The sequence below is a fragment of the Canis lupus genome, chromosome 1 (assembly GCF_003254725.2).
Source record: "Canis lupus dingo isolate Sandy chromosome 1, ASM325472v2, whole genome shotgun sequence".
NCBI classification, from domain to species: domain Eukaryota; kingdom Metazoa; phylum Chordata; class Mammalia; order Carnivora; family Canidae; genus Canis; species Canis lupus.
This window is the reverse complement of record NC_064243.1, coordinates 30,644,186-30,667,004: the sequence shown is the minus strand read 5'-3', so window position 1 is coordinate 30,667,004 and position 22,819 is coordinate 30,644,186. Positions and strand designations below refer to the sequence as shown.

Genomic DNA, 22,819 nt, shown 5'->3' with positions numbered 1-22,819 from the left:
GACTGATTAGGGTTTTGAATCCTGGCTCTGCCAATTGCTAGTCATGTGACCTTCAGGAATTTATCTCCCCTTTGGAAATTTCTCCCCTTTGAGACTTTGCTTTCCCATCTGTAAAACATATCTGAGAAACTCACCCCATGGAGTGTTCCTGAGAACAAGTGTGCATTGTGCATAAATTGCCTCGCACAGTTCTGAGTCTTGAGATAGTAGGGGCTGGGCTTGGGTCTATTTATGTTCTCTACAATCAAATACTCCATTCAGACAGGAAACACTTTCTTTGATGGATTAAACATGCTTCTTTGAGAATTTCATCCTTTCAGTCTTGCCTTTCCTAAAAAATGGTTACTTCAGGGGCACCTGGGTTGCTCAGTTGGTTAAATATCTGACTGTTGGTTTTGGCTCAGGTCCTGATTTTGGGGTTGTGAGATCGAGCCCCATGTTGTGTCCCATGCTCAGTACAGAGTCTGCTTGGGATTCTCTCTCTTCCTCTGGTCCTTTACCTACTGCTTTCTCTCAAATAAATAAATATTTAAAAATGGCTACTTCAGTCATCTATGAATTCATTTTAAAAATGAAAATAATAAATGATTAAATAGTCTGGTTGCTCCATTTTTAGTGCTACAGGTAAAATTCCCCTCAATTTATTTCATAGTCTACTGGTTGATAATGTGAGATTGTGATAATAAATGGATTTGGCCATTTATCCATCAGATTTCCTAAGTAAAATCATTGCCAATATTAGTTATTGAATATTTTACAGTAAATATTAGCTTAGTATTTAGTAGTCAAATTGATTCCAGACATCTAAAGGGTTGGTATATTCATTAATAGGAAGCTGAATCTAAATAAGATTTTAAAATTAGTTCTTTTGATATTTCACCTATTTCATCTTTAAACATTGTAAACTCTATTTTGAAATATTTCTAACTCAAAGCAATTTTTAAAATTTGCATGAAATTAATCTTATTATTTTTAAATTTAAAGGGCTGATCTGACATAAAAACATTGAATTTTTTCCATTTTTCACAATGTAAGCAGAGGGAAATTTTAAGCCATTCTATTTTTTCCTACAGTGTTTTAAAAATTCAAACCAACTGGAATTTTAAAAAGTATATAAAATTCATGAATATATACGAATTATATTTTTAGTAAGCTTTACTCTATAGCAGGGAGACATTTCTTCTTTGTTGGAAAAAATCTGTGCACTGTCCTCATTTGAATGCCTCCAAAGTAGAAGCCTTTGTGAGAATTTACCAGAACAGCCTTATTAGAATTTTGGTCATGAAGATGGAATTGTTTATGTTTTAAGGGACATTGGCAATCGCCTTACCAGCTCTGTCTCATGGCAGGTGAGAGAATGAGACTCAAAAGTAATTTGCTGACAAACAGTGCTAATCTAGGACTGGAATTAGGGCTTCCGATTCCAGGTGATTACACTAGAGTATAAGGTGACATGAGAGAGAAAGCGCTCTTGTCTCAAACATAATTTGATGAGTTTACCCCAGATTTACAGCCATCCTTCCTTATGATAATCCTGGACAGAATTTAACTGGTTTTTGTGCCATAGATTCTTATAGTTTGGGAAAGTCTATGAATCTTTTTCAGAATAATTTAAAGTATTTTAAAGACTTTTAAATCCATATGGTAAAATATGTTCTATTACAGAGAAAATGAAACCAATGTAGTTATCAAAATATTCAACTCTGAAAGAGTAATATATATGTATTCATCCTCATTAACATATTAAATAACAAGATCTAGTAGTGGTTCTAATAGCAACTTTAGTGCTTCCCAAGTATGGGAATTTTGAGGAATCTGCAGTAGGGAAAGATCTGTGACCTCTATGGGCAACCAGTCATAGGCCTGCCATTGTCGTGGTGGTTTGTCACCCATATTCAAAATTGAAGGGTTTGTTAGATTTCAGTTAGAAATCAGTGAAAAGAAGGGACACTTGACTGGCTCAGTCAGTAGACTATGTGACTCTTGATCTTGGGGTTATAAATTTGAGCCCATATTCATGTAGAGATTACTTAAAAAAAAGTCAGTGAAAATAAAGCTATAATTGTTCCTTTCCTTGTTCACAGATCCCCCCCGCCCCCCAATTTCTTGTGAATCCCAAGTTACAAACCTCTGGTGTATAGTGAAGCTATCTGGGCAGGTAAAGGCTTGAGCCACTACAATATTTCTCGGCCTCCACCTAAACTCTTATATTTAAGGACCAAACACACAGCTTTTAATTTTAGGTCATATTATATCTCAGATTCTTAGAATAAGAATATTAGATAGAATAAGACTAAGATTCTTAGAATAATTTTCAAAGAGTGATTCATAGGTCATCTGTGTCAGAGTATTTTTGAAAGCTTGTTGCATGCAGATTCCTGAGCCCTGCATCATTTTTCCTGGGTCAGAATTTGTGAGGCAAGCCTGGACACCTGCAAGTTCAACAATCAGTCAAATAGTTGTTATGGGCATCCCAACTTGTGACTGTCTAGGGTAGTGAGCTAGTAATGGGCATAATTGAGCTATGTGGGAGGATGGCTTGTAGGTAGCAGAGATGTGTTTTTGATAGAGTTTGACGTTACTCTGTAAGCTGTTGTCCTATTGTGATTCTCAGGCTGATCACATAAAGAAGCTAGTTCTAAATCTGTATTTGTCTGTAACCACATGGAGTGGGTGCTGTCTTTTACTGATTAGGGAAAACCTGAAGTGGGGCTATTGGAGCTGCTGGCAGAGAAGGAGGTGAGCAGCTTAGGTTCACCCAGAAGCAAGGAGGAGGAAGGCTATGGAATCAGGTTCAGCACATTGATTGGGTTTATCCACAGCAACTGGAGCCCTGCCCATTGGGAGGAACCAAATTGCACTTTGTTGAGACAGTTCACACATCTAAGAAGAGACAGTTTGGAACCTGATGGAAGATGATCTGGTGAGACTGTCTTGCTCCACAAGAGGGCAGACAACTTTTTGACATTGAGGGCCACTGACATTGAACTTGGGAGGTCTTGTCAGTTGCCAACTCAGTTGGCCCTTCCTTGAAAATAACTTCGCATTTGTAGGTACAACTGTCTCCCCTCCCACCCCCATTCCAATTGCCTTACAAAACCAGACATACTGTGGTTTTTAGATTATTCATTATGAAATCAGGTATAAATTCAGCCCACAACTTCATATATCAAATTTTGATCTTTATTTTTCTCCGACTTGATGGAAAAAAAGAAGTGTTCTGAGCTTCCATTCTGTCATAGTGGCTGCTCACTTTGCTGCTTCTACACCATGAAGTATGGAGATCTTTCTGCTACCCATGCCATGGCCAGGGACTGGGACTTTTTCCTAGGCTAGCTGGCCAACCTGCAGCCAAGGAACACCTTGCAGGCTGGCCTCCTCTGGGCTCTTACTGTCTTGTCATTGCAAGGGTCTTTCCTGACCTGCAGCCTTTCTGCTACTGAATCTCTTCTCCCTCTTCCTTATAGCCCTGGGAGTTCACTCTTAGTCAAGGACAAAGGAATTTCCTCCCCTTATGTCTCTATCTTAGAGGGTTTGTCTACACTTTCCCTTTCTATGACACTCTTCCCTCAAAACCCATATTAAGATCCCTCCCCCAACTATGTGTACACACACGCGTATATAGATGTGTATGGCATGGGATCTTGGGATAGAAGAGCCAGAGAATGTCCCAGGCAATTCACTGCCATCCCACCAATTACTTACTGAACACTGGAAGGAAGAAGAGCATAGATTAATATCTCAGATATACTTTTTAATCACAGGATTTCACTTAATGCTTTTGAGGAAAAACTTGTATTGAAGAAAAGTGGCCTGGTAGATTCATCTGTGATCTTTGGATCAGAGATCTGGTCCTGTAAATCCATAGGTGTTACCATTCCTGAATATTGGCCAGGAAACAGTTTCGTGAAAGACACAATCCCAGTTATTCTGATAAGTAATAAATTCTGTGCATTTTATGATTATGTTAACTTCTTGCCATTCCTCTCCTTGGAGTGGCTGAGGGGGCGGGGGCGGTGGGCAGGCAGGCTCAGCTGTGTGCAAGGGATGATCTTCCCCCAATACCTTAGCCAAACCCAGCAGGGGGCCAAGGGAGACCTGCAGAGAGGAGATGTTTTTTTATCTCTAGGCGGAGCTCTAATCCCCACAGGTTTTACAGGCTTTTTTTCCCCATTGGAATAAGAGCTAAGTAAATTAAATTGACCAATTTAATAATGTAAAAATGTAACTCCCTGAACTTGTACTAGTGTAGACACTGCCAGGGTCTTCAGTCGATAGGGCTTAGCACTGTGCTCAGTTTTCCAAGAAGCTCATTTCTGAATGGTTTGACCTGACCAGTCTGTAATAATATATATTCCTCCCACTTGAAAGAAAAAATCTATTCTAGGCTTTTAGAATAATGTTGCTTTTATAACCCATTGTTATTTTAGAAAACCCATTGAGTATTTACTGATTTGATGGAATATTGAATTTTTAACCAAAATATAGCCAACACTATCTTCTCCTTTATAATTGGTAAATTAACTTCAATACTCATTTTTTCAAGTTGAGTTATAATGGAGCCTTCTGCATCACAACATTCATTATCTAATTTATCTTCTTGAAGGTTATTCTCTGCCAGAGACTGGGAAACCATGTCAAAGTTAACTGAAGTTCAATGTTTGAGTTCCCAGCTCTAAACTGTTGTGAATTTGATCCCTTCATGTTGAAATAATCTTTTTTTTTTTTTTTTTTAACTTAGAAACTGCTTCTCTGGGATTTAATTATGCTGTTGCCCTCTCTCAGTTTGCATGAGATCATTAAGCTGGATAGTTTGTTTCTTTGACAACAGAACATTTTGAGCAACCAGATTAAATTAGGGGGCAGATTCAGGGCACCCATGACTTGATGTTGTAACTAGGAATCTACATATAAAAACAAACAAGGAAGAGATAAAAGTCATGCTTGGAGTATTCTTTCAAAGGCTTGAGATAACAGAAATGCCGGTCGATATGTGAAAGCCACAATATTACATTATGCTTCAATTTTATTTTCACTTGCTTATTGAACCTACCTTGACGCCAGATGGGAAAGTGAGTTTTTAATGAGTGAGATGAAATATTTATCAAAGCTGAATTATACAAGTTTTGATCAGAAGTCAAATAGTTGAAGCATATCAAGTCTCCTTTAAGGAAATACATACAGGTTTATGCATGTCTTATATTCATTGCAGGATATCAATAATGGAAGAACTGGTTACTGACCTAGGACTTATTTCCAAAATATTTGATTAAAGAGATCTACATCTGAGCTGCCAACCTCCTTGTATAAGACTAGCACAAAATGTTAAGCTTTCTGTGTTGTAGTGCATTTATTGATATAGATGTCAAGGATATGTATACATGAGGTTTCAAGCATAAATCATCTTGCAAAATAGTGGTGCTATTTATGAGATGGATAATCCTTCAGCACATAGTTGTACTGCATTTATTAGTCATTGGTGTTTACACAGCACTGCAACATTGGGGCTTTCATGTTACCTTGAAGCAGCTCTGAGGTTAGAGTTTATTTTGCAGAGTGGGAACCTTGAACTCTGTACTCAAAATTGTATGATTTTCCCACTCCCAGGAAGCCACAAAGCTTGGGATGTGAACTCTGCTTTTCTAGCGAAAGTCCAGGGCATTCTTGGCCCTCCTCACCTCCACCCACAAACACCCACTTACATTTATGATGTCTGTATTGCAAAGTACATATCTATTGTAGTTTTATTTCAGCCATAGGAGGGAAGTGACTATGTTTTAGTAGTAAAACTGTGAGATTCCCAGTGTATGATAGAGAATCATGGTTTAAGGTCACATACACAAATTCCATCCCTATGGCAGCCTGTACTTTGATCCTTCTAATGGCCACTTTTCCACAATTTGGGCATGATGATTTCTAGGCTTATACTATTATAGGCTTTTGAAACAGTGATAAAGCTGCAATCAAATAAGACCATGATGTTAAAAGTGGCTGTATGTTCTTTTCAATATTACCTTCTAATAGTATTATTCCTATTAGTTGTTTATGAAAAAAAGGTAATTTTTATAATGAACAAATTCCACCAATATCTACTGATAGTATGAATTTATTTTAAAAAATTATAGGGGTGCCTGGCTGGCTCAGTTGGTAGAGCATGTGACTCTTGATCTTGGGGTTGTGAGTTCAAGCCCCACGTTGGGTGTGAAGCATGCTTAAAAAAATAAATATTAAAAATATTATATATATGTAATATGTATTTCTTCAAATGTACTTTCTAGGCATGTACCAAATTGTTAACAGTGACCATCTTTGTATTATGGAACTGGAAGTGGCCTCTTCATTCAGTTGTGAAATGCCATGGAGAAAGGAACCTGATTCTTTGGCTGAATTCTATAAACATAGGCTAGTTACATAAATTATTTAGATATATTTATTATGTAAAGAAAATTGTTTCACATATTTTTAATGCATTTGAATTTTTATTCTACAACACAAGCAACATAAATACAATCTTTTAAAATATTTTCTCTTTAGAATTTTCATTTTCACCTCAGATAAAATGTACACAAAATACACTTGCAAGCTTGCTTACAGGGACCTGTTAAACAATGAACAGACAAATTCTATCAAACAGTTTATCAACATATAAAGGAGGATAGTTTCAGGGTTTTAAAAAAAATTATTAATGTGAGCAAACTGATTAAATAAGGCGGCAAATTAAAATTATATTTCCTTGACAAGTCCTTTGGAGTAAACAAAATGCTTCAAGGCTCCTGGTGAATGGGATTGCAAGGATGAATTCTGCATTTTATAGGTAAAATGATATACTGACTCAAATAATTATGGCTATACCACGCTTTACTTACAATTTTTATGCATGAAAACAAGTCAATTCTTTGGCATAATACAAGAAGGGATAAAAGAACCCTTACCACCTTCTGGCTTTATTTAGAGTGGGAAGTGGTAGTAGGGGAACTGTTTATAATGTAATTTATTTCTCTTAGAAATGCAGGAAAATAATCTTGAATAACAACTTTTTGGCATGATTAGGGCAATAAACATCTTATTCTTAGCTCCCTTCCTCCCACCCCCACCCATCCACTGAAAACAAATCAACAAACAAAAATAAGTGAAATTACTCTTTCCCTCTAGGCACCTGCTCCTGCCCCTATCATGCCATACCTGGATATCCTACCACATGGTTTCAATTGAAGTGAAACCAAAAATATCAAAATCATTAATCTTTGTCCAGTTTTGCCTATTTAGCAGGAAACCAATTTTTATTACAGAGGACCACTTCCAACAAAATACAGATGAAAGAACTGCCAAGGGAGGAATACAAAGTAGCCTGCACATGATCATGAGGTAGTCATGGATGACCACTGGTGGCTGGTAGTGTCAGGGCTTGAGATTCCCTAACTTGAAAACATATTTTATGTGGTAGCTCAAAAGATTGGATTTTAGATTCCCCCCATCCCTTTTTTGGCACCAATTGGTAAAATAAGTTGGAACTAAAATTATTCCCAGAGATTAGTATTTTAAATTTAACTTGAAAATCAATTACTATTAAAAGAGCTAAAAGCACACATAATTTCTAAAATGGATTATGGAAAACAAAAGTGTAATAAAACTCTTCAATTATTTCCATCCACAGAGGCAAGAACTCTACTCTTTAGTACCATTAACACTTTGATATGCTTTCTGATCTCACTAAATCTAGTAAATACTGTAATTATCTTCTCATACAAAAATCTAAATTAATTTAAACAATGTTAGAGTATTCAAGCAGAAAGTTTTAAAGAAACTTAAATCAATAAGAAGTATCTGTAATTAATATAGTTTATACTTGGATGATAATTTAAAAGTTCTTAATTTTTTTCTCTTGAACTATTCCATGAACCTTTTTTTAATGCAAGAAAAGAATTTCCAAGGCTAATTAATCAAAGAAAATGTTAGGAAATCAACTAAGGCCCCACCTACACTTGAGTTAACATGATTTCATTGTATTCCCAAAGCATATTGATACATGTGTACATTTCTCCCATAATTGGAAAACGAGGAGTGTGGTCTCCACTGTGCAGATATGAACAGAAACACATTTTCTGAAAAGTCCTTAAAACAGGCACATGTACTGCTAAAAGGGAGTTATTCAGTTTCCAAATTTCCATGAAACCACTTGGTAGACTCTTTACAGGTACACAGGAAATGAAAATATTTACACCAGACAGTTAAATGAAAGATGAAGGTACATCAAGTAGTGTAATATCATTTTGACATGTTGATATTTGGGTGACTAATGAGAGAGAGAAACCTACTAGCAAGCAAGCAATGACTCAAAAACCTCTGGAAGCCAGGAGCCAAGATTGCAACAGAGTTGAGATGGAAATATTAAAACTGTATGACAGAAGAAACTCAAACACTGTGTATTTAAATTTAAAATCACCTCAGTACAAGTCAAAGGGTCAACATGATACAAATGATCATCCATAGAACCAGTGTTTCTAAGTACAAAGACGAAAAGCTTACACAGATCTCACTGTCCCATTGAACTGATACATTCATTGTCTTTGAGCTTGTAAAAAACCGAATTGTTGGTATAATAAACCTAGAAACTGGGAAGGTTGAATAGGAATGCTGTAGAGAATCCAATCCCAAGTTGTCTGCCCCAGGTTGTTTGTTGTTTTCTCTAGAGCTTGATAAGTCAGGCTGATCTTAAAGGTAGTAGCTGGAAATTTTTTCAAGGCAGTTCTCAGAGTATGGTCCCCAGACCAGCAGCATTGGCCTCACCTGGGTCCTTGTTAGGAAAGCAAATTTCCAGACCTACTGAATTGGAAACCCTGGGCATGGGCCCAACAACCTGTGTTTTAACAAGCCCTCCAGGTGATTCTCATGTGTGCTAAAGTTTGAGAACCACTTTAGAACAAAGTCAAAAGATACCACACAACCACTACTTAAACCTTCAGGATAGGAACTAATAGTACAAACAATTCTTGGTGATTGAAAGGCTGGAAGGACCATAAGTGGATGGGATTCACCCGCAGTTGACTACGGTTTTGTCACGAAGATGGTCAGCCAGTCTCTCCTCCCTGGAACTCTCATGCATTATTGTACAAAGATAGAGGGGACAGGTTTTGTATGGTGCTAGTGGTGTGGCATCGAGTTTTCTTCAATTAGTAAGTGGTGCCATCATTTATATGGAAATTGAGCATTATTCCCAACTGAGTTTCTCATAGATTATCCCCGGGGATAATTTTTTTGGTCTGTTTTCCCTGAAGCAATAATTGTGTTTTGGAAATCTAAATGGTGTTCTAGTCCAACACTTTGTATTAAACTATTTGTTACTTCCACATCAAATACAAACATTATAAGCAGAGGAAGAGGATCTCACAAGAGACAATTTTCTAGATTGCTCCACTATGAGGAAGGAGAACACAATTTTTCTTGATGAAGCATAATTATGAGTTCTATACTAGTTTCATAAAGCTTGCCCAATAACAAGTTCATATTTCCAATAAAAAGTGCTTAAAAAGAGTCTCTTGCTTTTTTAAGGCCACACTAAATGTCACTAGGATCACCTAAGTGGTACCCATGCATATCCAAGTTTTGTTATTCACTTAATGAAACGTGTTGGACTTTTTTAATGCCTGTCTCCACAGAATATGCAGAAATATTTAGGCATGTGGCACGTGGTTGCTATGGATATTGACCTGATGCCCTCAGTACCCGGATCTTTAAACAATCTTGTCTTACCCGTTGCTGCCTCTTCAGAAAGAGTGCATTTGAAAACTGGTTAGAATTTATTTTGCATATTCCCAAACTTTGATGATGACTTACGTATTTACTACTGTACACTTCCCAGGGAAGCAAGTAGAGAGGCACTGTTGGCTACAGGGCACTTTATTTTGAGTGATTAAATTGAACCAACTTTGCATGTCATTCTGGCCACAGACTGCCATGCTTTTCTGCGTAACAGCTGGCCATGAACAATATTATTCTATCATTTCCAACTAATTTGGCAAGTTTTGTAAATTACCTCTGAGGGCCTGCTTGAAGATTAAAGTTCAGACCTTATTTTATTTTCAAACACTCAAAATATTATGTTATATATGATCTTTCTATGTAAAAACACTAGCTTTTTCTTTTTTTTTTTTTTTAAACCTTATTTGAAAAATTCCCATAACATAGCAGATCTGGGATGTCAATCAGATATTTTCCACTCATTTTAACTGTTTAATTCCTTAAAACACTAAAGTGTTTCCCCTGTGTTTTTAGAGCACAATGTTGTAGAGCATGGCCTTTGAACTTAGGAACACCTCTCTCACAACCAGCTTTGCCACTTACTGGTTATCTCAGGCAAATTTCTTAACCTTTCTGGGTCTGTATCCTCAGCTGAACAAAAATGAGGAAATCTATGCCTATTTGACAAGGTCATTGTGAAAATTAAATGCTAATGTAGGTAAAGGGTCTACATTCACAGTGGCACTCGACAAATGTCACCGCCTCCCCGCTGTTTATAACCTCTTGTGGTTATCAGCTCCAAACAAAGGTCTTCATTCTGCTTAGTTTGATGGGTGGACACAAATGGATTTTCTTTCTGAGAAAGAAGACTGTCTTACCTAAGCAGTCTTGTGATGTATTTGGGGAGAGTCAGGGATATCTATTATACAATCACATTACCTTCTTATGGTTAAGGCCATTTGACTTTCTCCACTCACTCTGTATAAGCCTCTTCTTAAAACAAGAACTAAAAGCTTGGTGGTATCATACCAAGAGGCTTCCATTTAAAGGTACTTTTGAATTTTGTTAATATTTTGTCATGTTTGATTGCAAATATTTTAATCTGAGCTGTTATGTGTGTTAACATCTGCCTTGGTCAGTCATTAAATAGCATAAAGATGGTAGAAAATGCCCTAGTTTTGTATTGATGGAGAAGGCTAGAAAATAATCGTAAGGGGAGAGAGAATAAGATGGTGTAAAGAGGCAGCCCAAGCATTTTTAAAAGCTAATCAGGAGAGGCAAGAACTAGGGGAAATCCTAGAACTCCATCAAACCTATGCTCTTAGGGCAAGGAGAAATCTGATGATGAGTGTGGTCTACCTGGCTGTCAGGAATTCCTAAATACTGAATTTTCTAGATGCTTTCAAGATGCACTTTACCAAAATATTAAAAAATAAATCTCAACCTTAGGGTAACACACTTTTGGCAGTAAATATGGGCAATTGAAAGCAATGTACAAAATCTTATTCTGCTTAGATCAGTAAATGTATGGTAAGAACTGTTTTAACCACAAAGGCTGTCTTGACATTGGTCCTTCAGAGACCTTGGGAGAGCGAGAGTGAAGGAAGAGAGCGGAAAAGGCAGAAACCAAGACAGCAGGAGAGTGTGAGAGGCTGACCTGGGCCGTCTGGAAAGGGAAGCCTTGTCTACCAAGGGTTCCTCTCCACCCCTGGAGATGACAGACTTCATTGTGACCTGATGTTCTGTTTGTTAGAGATTATTTGCATCAGGCAATATCTTTTTTGACAATCACAGATACCTCTGGGAGGTATTATGGTGGTTTAGCTAACTTTCTTGTTGAAATCTGATGTGGATGTGAAGCACAGAGTATGCTGGGGACAGAGGTGGGTGGAGACCAATGTGGGCCGTGGGGTAGGCTATAGAATAGATGATGGAAAGGGGTCAAAAACCTCTTAAAAATGGTAGGTAAAGAACTATGTATGTTTTCTCACTTTTTAATTCTTGAACGTACAGTTTATTTTCATAAACTAGCCTTGGATCTCATAATAGAGCATCTATGGGAGAATGGATTCTGATTTCTAAACAATTAACATACTCTAGGACATGACATTCTACACTGAGACAGGCTTCCCTCAAATTTTCATACTTTATAAGAGGTTGCTACATATAAACATTTCATAATCACTCTGATTTGATACTCTTCTCTAATGAAGCTTATTTCCCACCCCTAAAGTGAATTTTGGAGTCCTCATGGGCTCACAAAGGGGAACCAAATCTCAGAAAAGCAGTACATCTTGGTGGCTCTATTTCTTTTTGTAGCTTTTGTTAAAATAAAAAAAGTACCCGACTTTCAATTCTATTTCCAAAAAATAACAATTTAAAAGTGTAGAATACAGCTCATTACTATCCCAACAATTCACTGCTTGTTAAGATCAAGGAGTTGATTTGCTTCTAAACTTATTTGTCTAATGAGTAAAACCTGAAGGCAAAAAGAATGTGTCATGGAACTGGAAATATGTCTCTGGACTCTGTGGTGATCTTTAGATGGTATAAGGAATGATGAGGTTCTTTCATATTGGCTAAATAAATCAGGGAACCCTGTCTTCATCTTAACCTTGTAGATAGTTACATATTTCTCAAGGAAGACAAAGTTTACAAATAACAGCACTTAATAAAGCTGTTAGTTGTAAATCCTTGCTTCTCTACCAAAGACTTGATGTTTCAATCATTATAATTTAGGAACTATGAAGTATATTGTAAATAATATAAGGATTCCAAATTAATTTTCTAGTACTATCCGAAAGAAATGTCCATATAGAACAGCCATTTAGAAAGACCTCAGACAAAAGATAAATTTACTTGCCAGAGAGAACACATATTTTAAATTGAAAAACTTAATTTCCTAAATTTCATTGTGTCCCCTTCTCCATTAGTTATTTTTTCTTTTGAGACTAGAGCCTGTTTGCCTGACACTGTAATTTCACGTGATGGTTGTATAATATTTAAGGTTTAAAATGACTTCGTCCCAGTCTCCTTTCCCACCCCTCCCAGCTGTCTCCCTGCCACCCCACACTTCCTGCCCCGTTCCCTGAGAAGTCTGCTCACTGGATGGAGAACTGAGTCCTTTCCTCCAAGGGTGTGGATACAAAAGGAGTTGCATTTAAATGTTTTGTTTTCTTAAAAACCCAATGTTCTGCCTTATGTTCAGATAGCTAGAGCATAAAAATGTCTGTGCAACAAGAAACTAAGGCACCATTTTTTTTTTCTTTCCCTTTCCTGTTTTGCCTTGGGAGCAAAAGCAGAGACTGGTGGGAAGCCAGGGTGGCAGGTCAGTCTTACGTCTCTTGGCAAGATCTGTATCAGCCACTATCACTGGGAGCTGTGTGTCAAAAGTTTCCAGGACACAGACTGAAAACCCTGCCAGGAAAGCATTTTATTCCTTTAGAAATAGGGAAATAAAGGCACAACAGTACCTTAAAAGAAGAAGTAAGTTGGTGAATACCAACCAGAAAATCTTGACAATTTAGGACAACTTTGAAATGTTCTGAAATATTTTACAGAGGAAGTCATCCCTTACTTGATTATGACACCCAAGAATATGTTTTTCCAGCTGTTGTCTTCCCTGCTAAGCCCATAACCATAATAGATATCTTCCTCCGATGAAGAACGTCTGCTACTAGATGCCTGAGTGCTTGCACATCAGCTTGACTTACCAGCGGATATTTTCTTAACAATTGCATTAAAAAAAAAAAAAAATCAAATGGACCAGTGAAGTGTTTTCAAAGGAGTAGTCCTTGAAAAGGGACTCTTTTGGGAATAGCATGGCAGGCAAAAGCACTGGGAAATAAACATCAAAATTTAGAAATGTGTCAAGGACTGAAGACTTTTCTGAAATAATGTGCAAAATCAGAGTATCGTTTGTGTCCTCTAGATACAAGGTGAGTGTCCAGAATGGCCCCAGGACTGATTAGCGAGGGAGCGGCCAACTGTTCTCCGAGACACTGGTTTCAGTGGGGCTGGTGGTGGGGAAGACGCCACCCGTCAGACTGGCAGGCACTCTCCGACCTTCGCTATTGTACTTGGTCACTGGGAGTCTCCTAGACGATGATGTCATAGACCCGGCCCACTCGGCCCAGCCATTCCCTCACAGCCTGGCGCACTCTGATGTCGGTCACGTGACAGGTCAGCTGGCTGATGCACGGGAACACGGCGGGCTGGAGGGCCGTGAAGGTCTGGTCCGGAAGGATCTGAATCTGGTTGAGGACTGTTAGCACCATGTTGGTCCATGCCTAGGAGAAAGGATGGAGGGGAATTAGCAGCTTTCTCCTCTGGATTCATTCGAACTCAGGTGTGGCTAAGCACTGCCAGTTTGCAAACGAGTTTTCCTAGGCTTTAGGTTGCAAATAAATCAGTCTTTACTAATGCAATGTGGCTAGAAGCCACTAATGTGGCTAAGTCGTCATTTTAAGTTCATATATACAAGGAATAGCAGAGACTCCTTTAATGTTAGGAATACCTTATTTTCAGGTTTCAGGGACTCCAGGCATACCTTGTTTTATTGCATTTTACTTTACAATACTGTGGTTCCCAGACACTGCTTTTTCTTTTCTTTCTCCCCCCCCCCCTTTTTTTTTAAATAAACTGAACATCTGTGGCAGCCCTGTGTTGAGCATGTCCATCGTTGGCACCATTTTTCCAACAGCATTTGCTCACCTCACTTTGTATCTCTGTCACCTTTTGGTAATTCTCACAATATTTGAAACTTTTGCATTATTATTACTATTATTTGTTATGGTCATCTGTGATCAGTGATCTTTAATGTTACTATTGTAATTGTTTCGGGGTGCCATAAATTGTGCCCATTAACTTAATCAATAAATGTGTCCGTTCTGATTGTTTCACTGACCAGTTCCCCCATTTCTCTCCTGCTCCTCATGCCCTTCTATTCCCTGAGACACAATAATGGTGAAGTTAGATCAATTACTAACCCCACCATGGCCTCTAAGTGTTCAAGTGAAAGGAATAGTCACAGGTCTTTCCTTTTAAATCCAAAGCTAGAAATGATTATGCTTAGTGAGGAAGGCATGTTGAAAGCTGAGATTGGCACAAGAGTCTACTTCTGGGCTAAGTTAGCCACACTGGAAATGCAGAGGGAAAGCTCCTGAAGGAAATTAAAAGTGCTACTCCAGGGAACACACAAATAAGAAAGAGAAACAACCTTAGCGCTGTTCTGGAGAAAGTTTGAATAGTCTTGATAAAAAAATCAAAGCAGCTACACCATTCATGTAAGTCAAAACCTAATTCCGAGGAAGGCCCTAACTCTCTTCAATTTCGTGAAGGCTGAGAGGTGAGGGAGCTGCAGAAGAAAAGTCTGAAGCTAGCAGAGGTTGGTTCATAAGGTTTAAGGAAAGAAGCCATTTCCATAACAGAAAAGTGCAAGGTGAAGCAGCAAGTGCTGATGTAGAAGCTACATTCTTAGAAGGTCTACCTATGGTCATTCATGAGGGTGGCTACACCCAACAACAGATTTCCAATGTAGATGAAAAGAGGCTTCTGTTGAAAGATGTCATCTAGGACTTCATGGCTAGAGAGAAGTCACTGCCTGGCCTCAAAGGTCAGGCTGCCTCTCTGGTTAGGAGCTTACGTAGCTGGTGACTTGCGGTTGAAGCCAGGGTTCATTCACTATTGTGAAAATCCCAGAGCCCTTAAGAATTATGCTGAATCTGTTCCGCCTGTGTTTCATAAATGGAACAACAAGGCCTGGAATGACAGCACATCTATTTACAACACGGTTTCTTGAATATTTTAAGCCCATTGTTGAGAACTACTACTCAGAAAAAAGGATTCCTTTTAAAATAATCCTGCTTATTGATAATGTGCCTGGTCACCCAAGAGCTCTGATGGAGATGTACAATAAGATTAATACCATCTTCATGCCTGCTAACACAACATCTATTCTACAGCCCTTGGATCAAAGAGTCATTTCTACTTTCAAGTTAATATATAAGAAATACATTCCATAAGACTGTAGCTGCTATAGATAGCGATTCCTCTGAGGGATCTGGACAAAGCATATTGAGAATTTGGAAAGTATTCACTATTCTATGCCATGAAGAACATTATGATTCATAGGAAGAGGTCAAAACATCAATACGAACTGGAGTTTGGAAGAAGCGGATTCCAGCCCTCATGGATGACTGTGAGGGTTTCAGGACTTCCCCAGAGGGAGTACCTGCAGATGTGGTGAGAATAGCAGGAGAACTAGAATTAGAGGTGGAGTCTGGAAATGCGACTGGATTGCTTTGATCTCCTGATCAAACCTGAACAGATCAGGAGGTGCTTCTTATGCAGGAGCAAAGAAAGTGGTTGCTTGAGCTGGAATCTACTTCCAGTGAAGATGCTGTGGAGATTGTTGGAATGATAGTGAGGGATTTAGAATATTACATAAACTTCGGTTGATAAAGCAGTTGCAGGGTTTGAGAGGATGGACTCCCATTTTGAAAGAAGTTTCTACTGGGGGTAAATGCTACCAGACAGCATTGCATGCTATAGAGAAATCATTCATGAAAGAGTCAATGCAGCAAACTTTATTGTTGCCTTATTTTAGGAAATTGCCATAGCCACCACAACCTTCCGCAACCATCACCCCGACTGGTCAGCAGCCATCAATGTCGAAGAAAGACCCTCCCCACTGGCAGAAAGACTGACTTGTGGAAAACTCAGAGGATGGTCAGTACTTTTTAGCAATAAAGTATTTTTTTAAATTAAGGTTGTGTGGGTGTGTATGTGTATTTCTAAGTATGCTATTGCACATTTTATAGACTATAGCATAGTGTAAACATAATTTTAACATGCACTGGGAAACCAAAAAATTCATTTGACTCACTTTGATATCTGCTTTATTGCAGTGGTCTGGAGTCAAACCCGCAATATCTCCGAGGTATGCCTGTACAAAGATCTTACCTACCTATTCCTCAGATTTTTAAAAATTCTCTTGCCTTCTCATAATGAAATCTCTATGAGACATTTTAAATGATCAGTCTCCATAATGCTTAGCAAACTGGAATAGGACTACCTTCATTCAGGGTGACTTTTAAAATCACAAGCAAATCTCCAAGACATGAAAAAAATTAAGCCATGTTATTTGTCCAAAAGGTCATCTATTATAGTATAACCACACATCTCTGGTTGACTGGACTTTTGCAAATCTCGTCTGGTTTTGAAGTTTGGTTCTATTTTCAAGATACTTTAGAGGAAAATAAGGCATCTTGCAAGATTCACGCTAAGTCCCAACTTCTGTTTATTCTAAGAATACATTTTTTGTGTAGGTCCACAGAATCCTAAGATCTGAGATCTTCTAACTTATTTATGCCTGCGGCAGGAGCCCACAATTCAAACACTCGCATTATTTTTAAAGGGCTCCCTGTGACTTTAGATCCCTCTTTTTCTCTTTCCCCATCTCTCATCTATCCTGAAATGGTACCAACACCGTTTTCTTCTCAAGCTGAGTCACAAATTTTAAATAGTGAAGGGGCCGGCCCACTCAAGGCCTTCCAAGCAACGAGCATGCTGTGCTCCTAATGGGTTAGGGAGACTTGAGATGAAAGCAGCCGGTTGGTACCACCGCAGGCCAACGTGCGCCGGCTTGGCTGGCTCGTCGGGGCGGCGGGAACCCACCTGGATCTGGGCTTCGGCGTCCCGCACCGAGACGCTCAGCGAGCTCCCGGTGGAGCCCGAGCGGGGCCTCTTCTCCTGTCGCAGCAGCTCGGGGCCCGCGCTGAACGAATGGCGCATCTGCCCCTGGTCTACCAAGTGCTGGGGACGCTGCAGCAGCGGGGAGTCCTGGCCCCTGGCGCCCAGCGGCTCTCCCTTCTTCTCCACTTTGCCCTCTTTGGGGAACGCGGGCAGGTTGTGCTGCTGCTTCCTCTTTTTGTATTCGGTCATGAGCTTGGAGATGGTCCTGTCGGCCGCCATGGTGTAGATCCTGTTCCCCGCGCTCTCCCACCACTCCCGCCTGCGGCCGGCGTCCTTCTTCTCCACCCTGGGGCTCGGCGGCCGCGGCGGCAGCAGCAGCGCGTCGCCGCCGCCGCCGCCCGCCCTCAGGCTCCCGGGCTCGGCCGCGTGGTCCCGGGCGTGGGCCTGGGCCTGGGCCTGGGCCTGGCTCCGGTCGTCCTCCGAAGGGGTGTCCTTCCCCGAGAAGCCGCCGGTCGACGGCGTGGAGGACTCGGACTGGAAGGAGGGCAGGATGAAGAACGGGTCGCTCTTGAAGACGGGCGCCTCGTCCACGCTGCTCTCCAGGTCCAGGTGCATCTGGATGTAGTTGGTGCACAGCTCCATGCACAGCTTGTGCAGCCGCTTGACCAGCCACACCCAGTCGGCGTTGCTGACGGGCTGCACGCTCAGCGAGGGCAGCCGGGCCCGCCACCGCCGCTTCTCCCTGCCCCTCGGCGGGCTCACCTGCGCCGTCTCCTCGAAGATGTCCTCGTCCTCCGACGAGCACTGCTGCGACGAGTCCGTGCTCCTCTCGTCGTCCTCAAAGAGGACCTTCTTCACCTGCTCGGCGGTGATGGCCTCCTGGTTGGTGAGGACGGCGCAGACCAGCGCGTGGAAATAGATGTTAAAGCTCATGGCGGACTGGCGGTAGAGGTTGGCGGCGCCCCCGATGCCGGACACCTTCTTCAGCAGGCACTTCAGCCCGGGGCTCGTGTCGAACTCCCGCGCCGTCCGGTACGAGTCCAGCAGCAGGTCGAAGATGACGGCCAGGTTCTGCATGGAGATGTATCGGAGGAAGCCGGCCAGCTTGGCCTCGGGGGCCGCGCCCGTCTTGTCCTCCCCCGGGGACGGGCCCTTGACGAACTCCTCCAGCAGGACATCGTACAGGTTCTGCAGGAGCACTTGATGAGACAGCAAGCTCACCACAATCTCCCGGAAAGACACGCTTCAAATGCAAAGAAACGGATCGATTAAAGTCACCCGCCTCGGCCACTAAAGCCATTCGAATGTCACCCATTTTCCAAGGACTTGGGCCAAATGATACACTAGCCGGCTCTATTTCAACGCCTTCATTTATCTGTATATTTTATCTCATTATCTCTTTTACAGCTTTTATTTATTTATTCATGAGAGACACACACACACACAGAGGCAGAGACACGAGCAGAGGGAGAAGCAGGTCCCTGCAGGGGGCCCGATGCGGGACTCGATCCTGGCACCCCGAGATCACCACCTGAACCAAAGGCAGATGTTCAACCACTGGGCCACCCAGGCGTCCCTGATGCCTTCCTTTCAAAAGGGCAAACTTCTTGGGCCATTACACCATTTTAATCATGGTTAACAGGATTGCAGACACTTTCTAAAATCTAGGCGCTATATGATATTACTGTTTTGTAAAAACTTTTCAGTATAGGCTCAGTGATGGGATACAACATTGGACATTTTATTACCTGTAACTGTGAAGGAAATAAAATCGGAAAGTAACAACTTCTGGCCAATTCTATGAATTTTAATTGGTTTTCTTCCCTACCTTTGGTTTTTTGTTTTTTTGTTTTTTTTTTTTTTTCCCTCAAACCCAGAGCTGTTAGCAATCTCATTGAAGTCTAGCTTTCTAGGGACCAAACCAGTTTACTGTTTGGATTAACCGTTAATGCTTTAGGTGCATATATATAAAAACTCCAGTGCTTCCAGCATGTGAAATGGGCGAGGGTCACACATTTGCAAATTTAAGATAGAGATGACTGAACTCAAGCTTTCTAAATCAAACCTGAGAGACAAAGCAGCATTCATTCAACACTTATAATTCTCTTCTGTGTCCTTTCCTGCCAACATGGCCACAGGGCTCCTTTGTGGCCCTGGAATGCTTACTTGGATTTGCTGAGAGGCCCCTCGGGTCAGCTACGTGGCACAGGAGGAGGGGACAAATCCTCCCTAGACACCTGGCCAGGTCCCCTGGTTGAGAAGCGGGCACAGCCCACATAAGGAAGCCTTACCAGTGCCCCTTGGTGATTTGGCCTCTTCTGTTTGGCTGTATTCTTATCCGATTTCAATTCCAGGTACTACCTTGGTTAAATACTATAATTCACCCATGTGGTTTGTGGTTTATGGTTTCACATTGTTTTGCTGCTCTTAGAACTGCATGAAAATAGCTTATACCATTATGTTGCAAACTAAATCCCATATGGGGTAATTATGAATTTATGACAACTCTAATTAATTAACAGTGTTTATTTAAAGCTCCAACCACTATGTTAATATGGTTAGCTATGACCCTGCATTTCAAAATTACTCTTTTAACAAAAAGGAACACAAATGCTTCTGTACATTTAAAGGCTGACCTTGCCCTCTGTGCCATGGTACACTGAGGCAGCATGGTGTAATCAGCACAGATCTGCCATTGACAAACCATATCCTTTTCTAACAACTCATTTAAGTAACTTGCTTTGGTGGTAAAATATACATAACATAAAAGTTTATTTTATTTTAGCCATTTTATTTTTTTTAAATTTAATTTTTTTAAAAGATTTTATTTATTTATTCATGAGAGACACACAGAGAGAAGTGGAGACACAGGCAGAAGGAGAAGCAGGATCCCTGCAGGGAGCCCGACATGGAACCTGATCCCTGGAGCCGGGATCATGCCCTGAACCAAAGGCAGACACTCAACCGCTGAGCCACCCGGGTGTCCCTATATTAGCCATTTTTAAAAGCACAATTCAATGGCATTAAGTACCTGCACCATTTTGGGCAACTGTCACCACTGTCTATTTCTAGAACTTTTCATCCCAAATTCAGTACCCCTCAAACAATAACTCCTCATTCTGCCCTTCTTTTGATAAGTTATTTAAGGTATCAGGAACCCTGATTCTTTTTAAAAGCCCCCAGGTTGATCAAGTGCTTCATGTCTATAGCTATAGGATACTACCTTAAGGGAAATCCTGTCGCCACTCAAGTCTTTTCCCTTGTCTGTCTGCCCCATTACACCGTAAAGTCTTCAAGGGCCAGGGTGGTATCTTATTATCTTATTCAAGGCTGGGAAAATGTCTGGTGAGAACAGCTCTCAGTAAGTGTTCAAGACAAACTGAGTAACAAAAACAGATTGGCTCTAAGTACAAATGCCGCCCGGAAGCAACGTTCTCCCCGAGAAATGGCTCTGACACCTCAACCCCATGCCCTTGGCAGTCTGGACTCCTGAAGCAGGAACCCAACCAGAGAGGGGTAAGTTTGATCAACCTTTAGAAGATATAAACACCAGAGCCCACAGGACATGATCTGTCACCTTCCCCGAGAGCTGGAAAGCCCTTTACCAGTGAATGTTTAAAAAGACAGTTGATACTCAGCCATTAGAAATACTCAGCCATGAGAAATGACAAATACCCACATTTGCTTCAACGTGGATGGAACTGGAGGGTATTATGCTGAGTGAAATGAGTCAATCGGAGAAGGACAAACATTATATGGTCTCATTTGTTTGGGGAATATAAATAATAGTGAAAGGGAATAGAAGGGAAGGGAGAAGAAATGGGTAGGAAATATCAGAAAGGGAGACAGAACATAAAGACTCCTAACTCTGGGAAACGAACTAGGGGTGGTGGAAGGGGGGGGGATAGGGGTGAGTGGGTGATGGGCTTTGGTCAGGGCACTTGACGGAATGAGCACTGGGTGTTATTCTGTATGTTGGCAAATTGAACACCAATAAAAAATAAATTTATTATTAAAAAAAATAAAAAGACAGTTGATGCAAGGCCATGTTTGAGTTATGGAGTATCTTTATCAACCAAGATAGCAATTTTATATCCTAAAGTATCAAGGGGACTAAGTGTGCATGTGAAAAGTTTAAAAAAAATGCCTTCTGCTTTAGGATCAAGCTCCATGATACATAATAAGACAATAAGGGGACGCAGCTGGAGCAGTAATACAGAGATCAAAATTTCAGAGAGGTGCTGAAAAAGTGAAATAACTGTTATAGATGCGCAACTCTTAATCATTTATATTGACAGAAGATTTTTAAAAAAGACCTGGAACAAACAAAAATGAACAGATAATTTTTCAATTTGTTGTACCCAAGTGTTTCATCCTTTTGGTCTGCACACCCATTACAAAGGGGACTGTGAAGTGCTTCTGAGACCAAGTGCAAAGGAAAGGTCTCTTCCTGGAGAATTAATTGCCTAACCAGTGGCTGACTGAACACCTGCTAATGCCAGTTTCAGAGAGAAACAGATTCTGAATTTCAAGTACCATATCTTAAAGCTCTCACATTAGGTGGATGCTATAAAGCTCAGGGGCTATCTACAAGTGATTTAAAACCACACCCAGATTTCTCTTTATTAATACTCTAATCTGAATTTGATTTAGATATTTTTTTTCCCCATGGGTAACTTCAACATGAACCTTTGGGGATGAGCATAGATACGAACCTTCCTTGGGTCTACCGCATCTTGTGCTACATCTCGTGCTAAGATAAGAACTGCTCTGTAATAAGAATCAAATCCAAGAATGCCAGATGGCTCCACGCCTTTGTGCTTATGTGTCCCTGGATAGGTGGCCTGGCCTCTCTGAATGTTTTCCCATGGATAAAATGGGAGTGGAAGTATCTAGCTGCTGTATCTTACATATCATGCTCAAATACTTACCATCATTATTATTAGTAGGCTGGAAGTTTAAAAATGGGAAATTCCACTCATGGGTATTATCTTCAACATTGTATTATCAACAATAGTTTGTAGGCAAAATGACAGTATTTAGAAAGGGCAAGATTTGGGGGTACCTGAGTGGCTCAGTTGGTTTAGCATCTGACTCTAGATTTTGGCTCAGGTCACAATCTCAGGGTCTTGGGATCAGCCTGCATCAGGCTCTGCACTCAGTGGGGAGTCTGCTTGAGATTCTCTCCCTTTCCTTCTTCCCTTCCCTCTTGCTTGTGTCTCTAATTATAAGTCAATCAATCAATCAATCAATCAATCTAAAAAGGGCCAGATTCTTATGGCTGGGCACAGATGTTTTTATCTCCCAACAGCTCATGAAAAGTTGAAGTATTTCTCCCTGAAACAGTATGAATCATGCCTCATATTGCAATTTAAAAAAAGAGAGA

The 22,819-nt window shown here is 40.4% G+C and overlaps 1 protein-coding gene across 5 annotated transcripts in view; it reads right to left on the bottom strand.

Moving 5' to 3' along the window:
• Positions 1–6,412: 6,412 nt before the first annotated feature.
• ARFGEF3 (ARFGEF family member 3) overlaps positions 6,413–22,819 on the bottom strand; it is a 176,252-nt gene continuing 159,845 nt past the window's right edge. For 4 of the 5 annotated variants that reach the window (XM_025422392.3, XM_025422393.3, XM_025422394.3 and 1 more), the window contains 2 exons: positions 17,416–18,676; positions 6,413–14,027 (listed from right to left, as the gene is read on the bottom strand). In XM_025422392.3, the coding sequence (XP_025278177.1) occupies positions 13,836–14,027; positions 17,416–18,676 (1,453 nt within the window). In that variant the 3' untranslated portion in view covers positions 6,413–13,835. The remainder of the gene's footprint in view (positions 14,028–17,415; positions 18,677–22,819) is intronic. The other variant, XM_025422396.3, reaches the window with a different exon arrangement.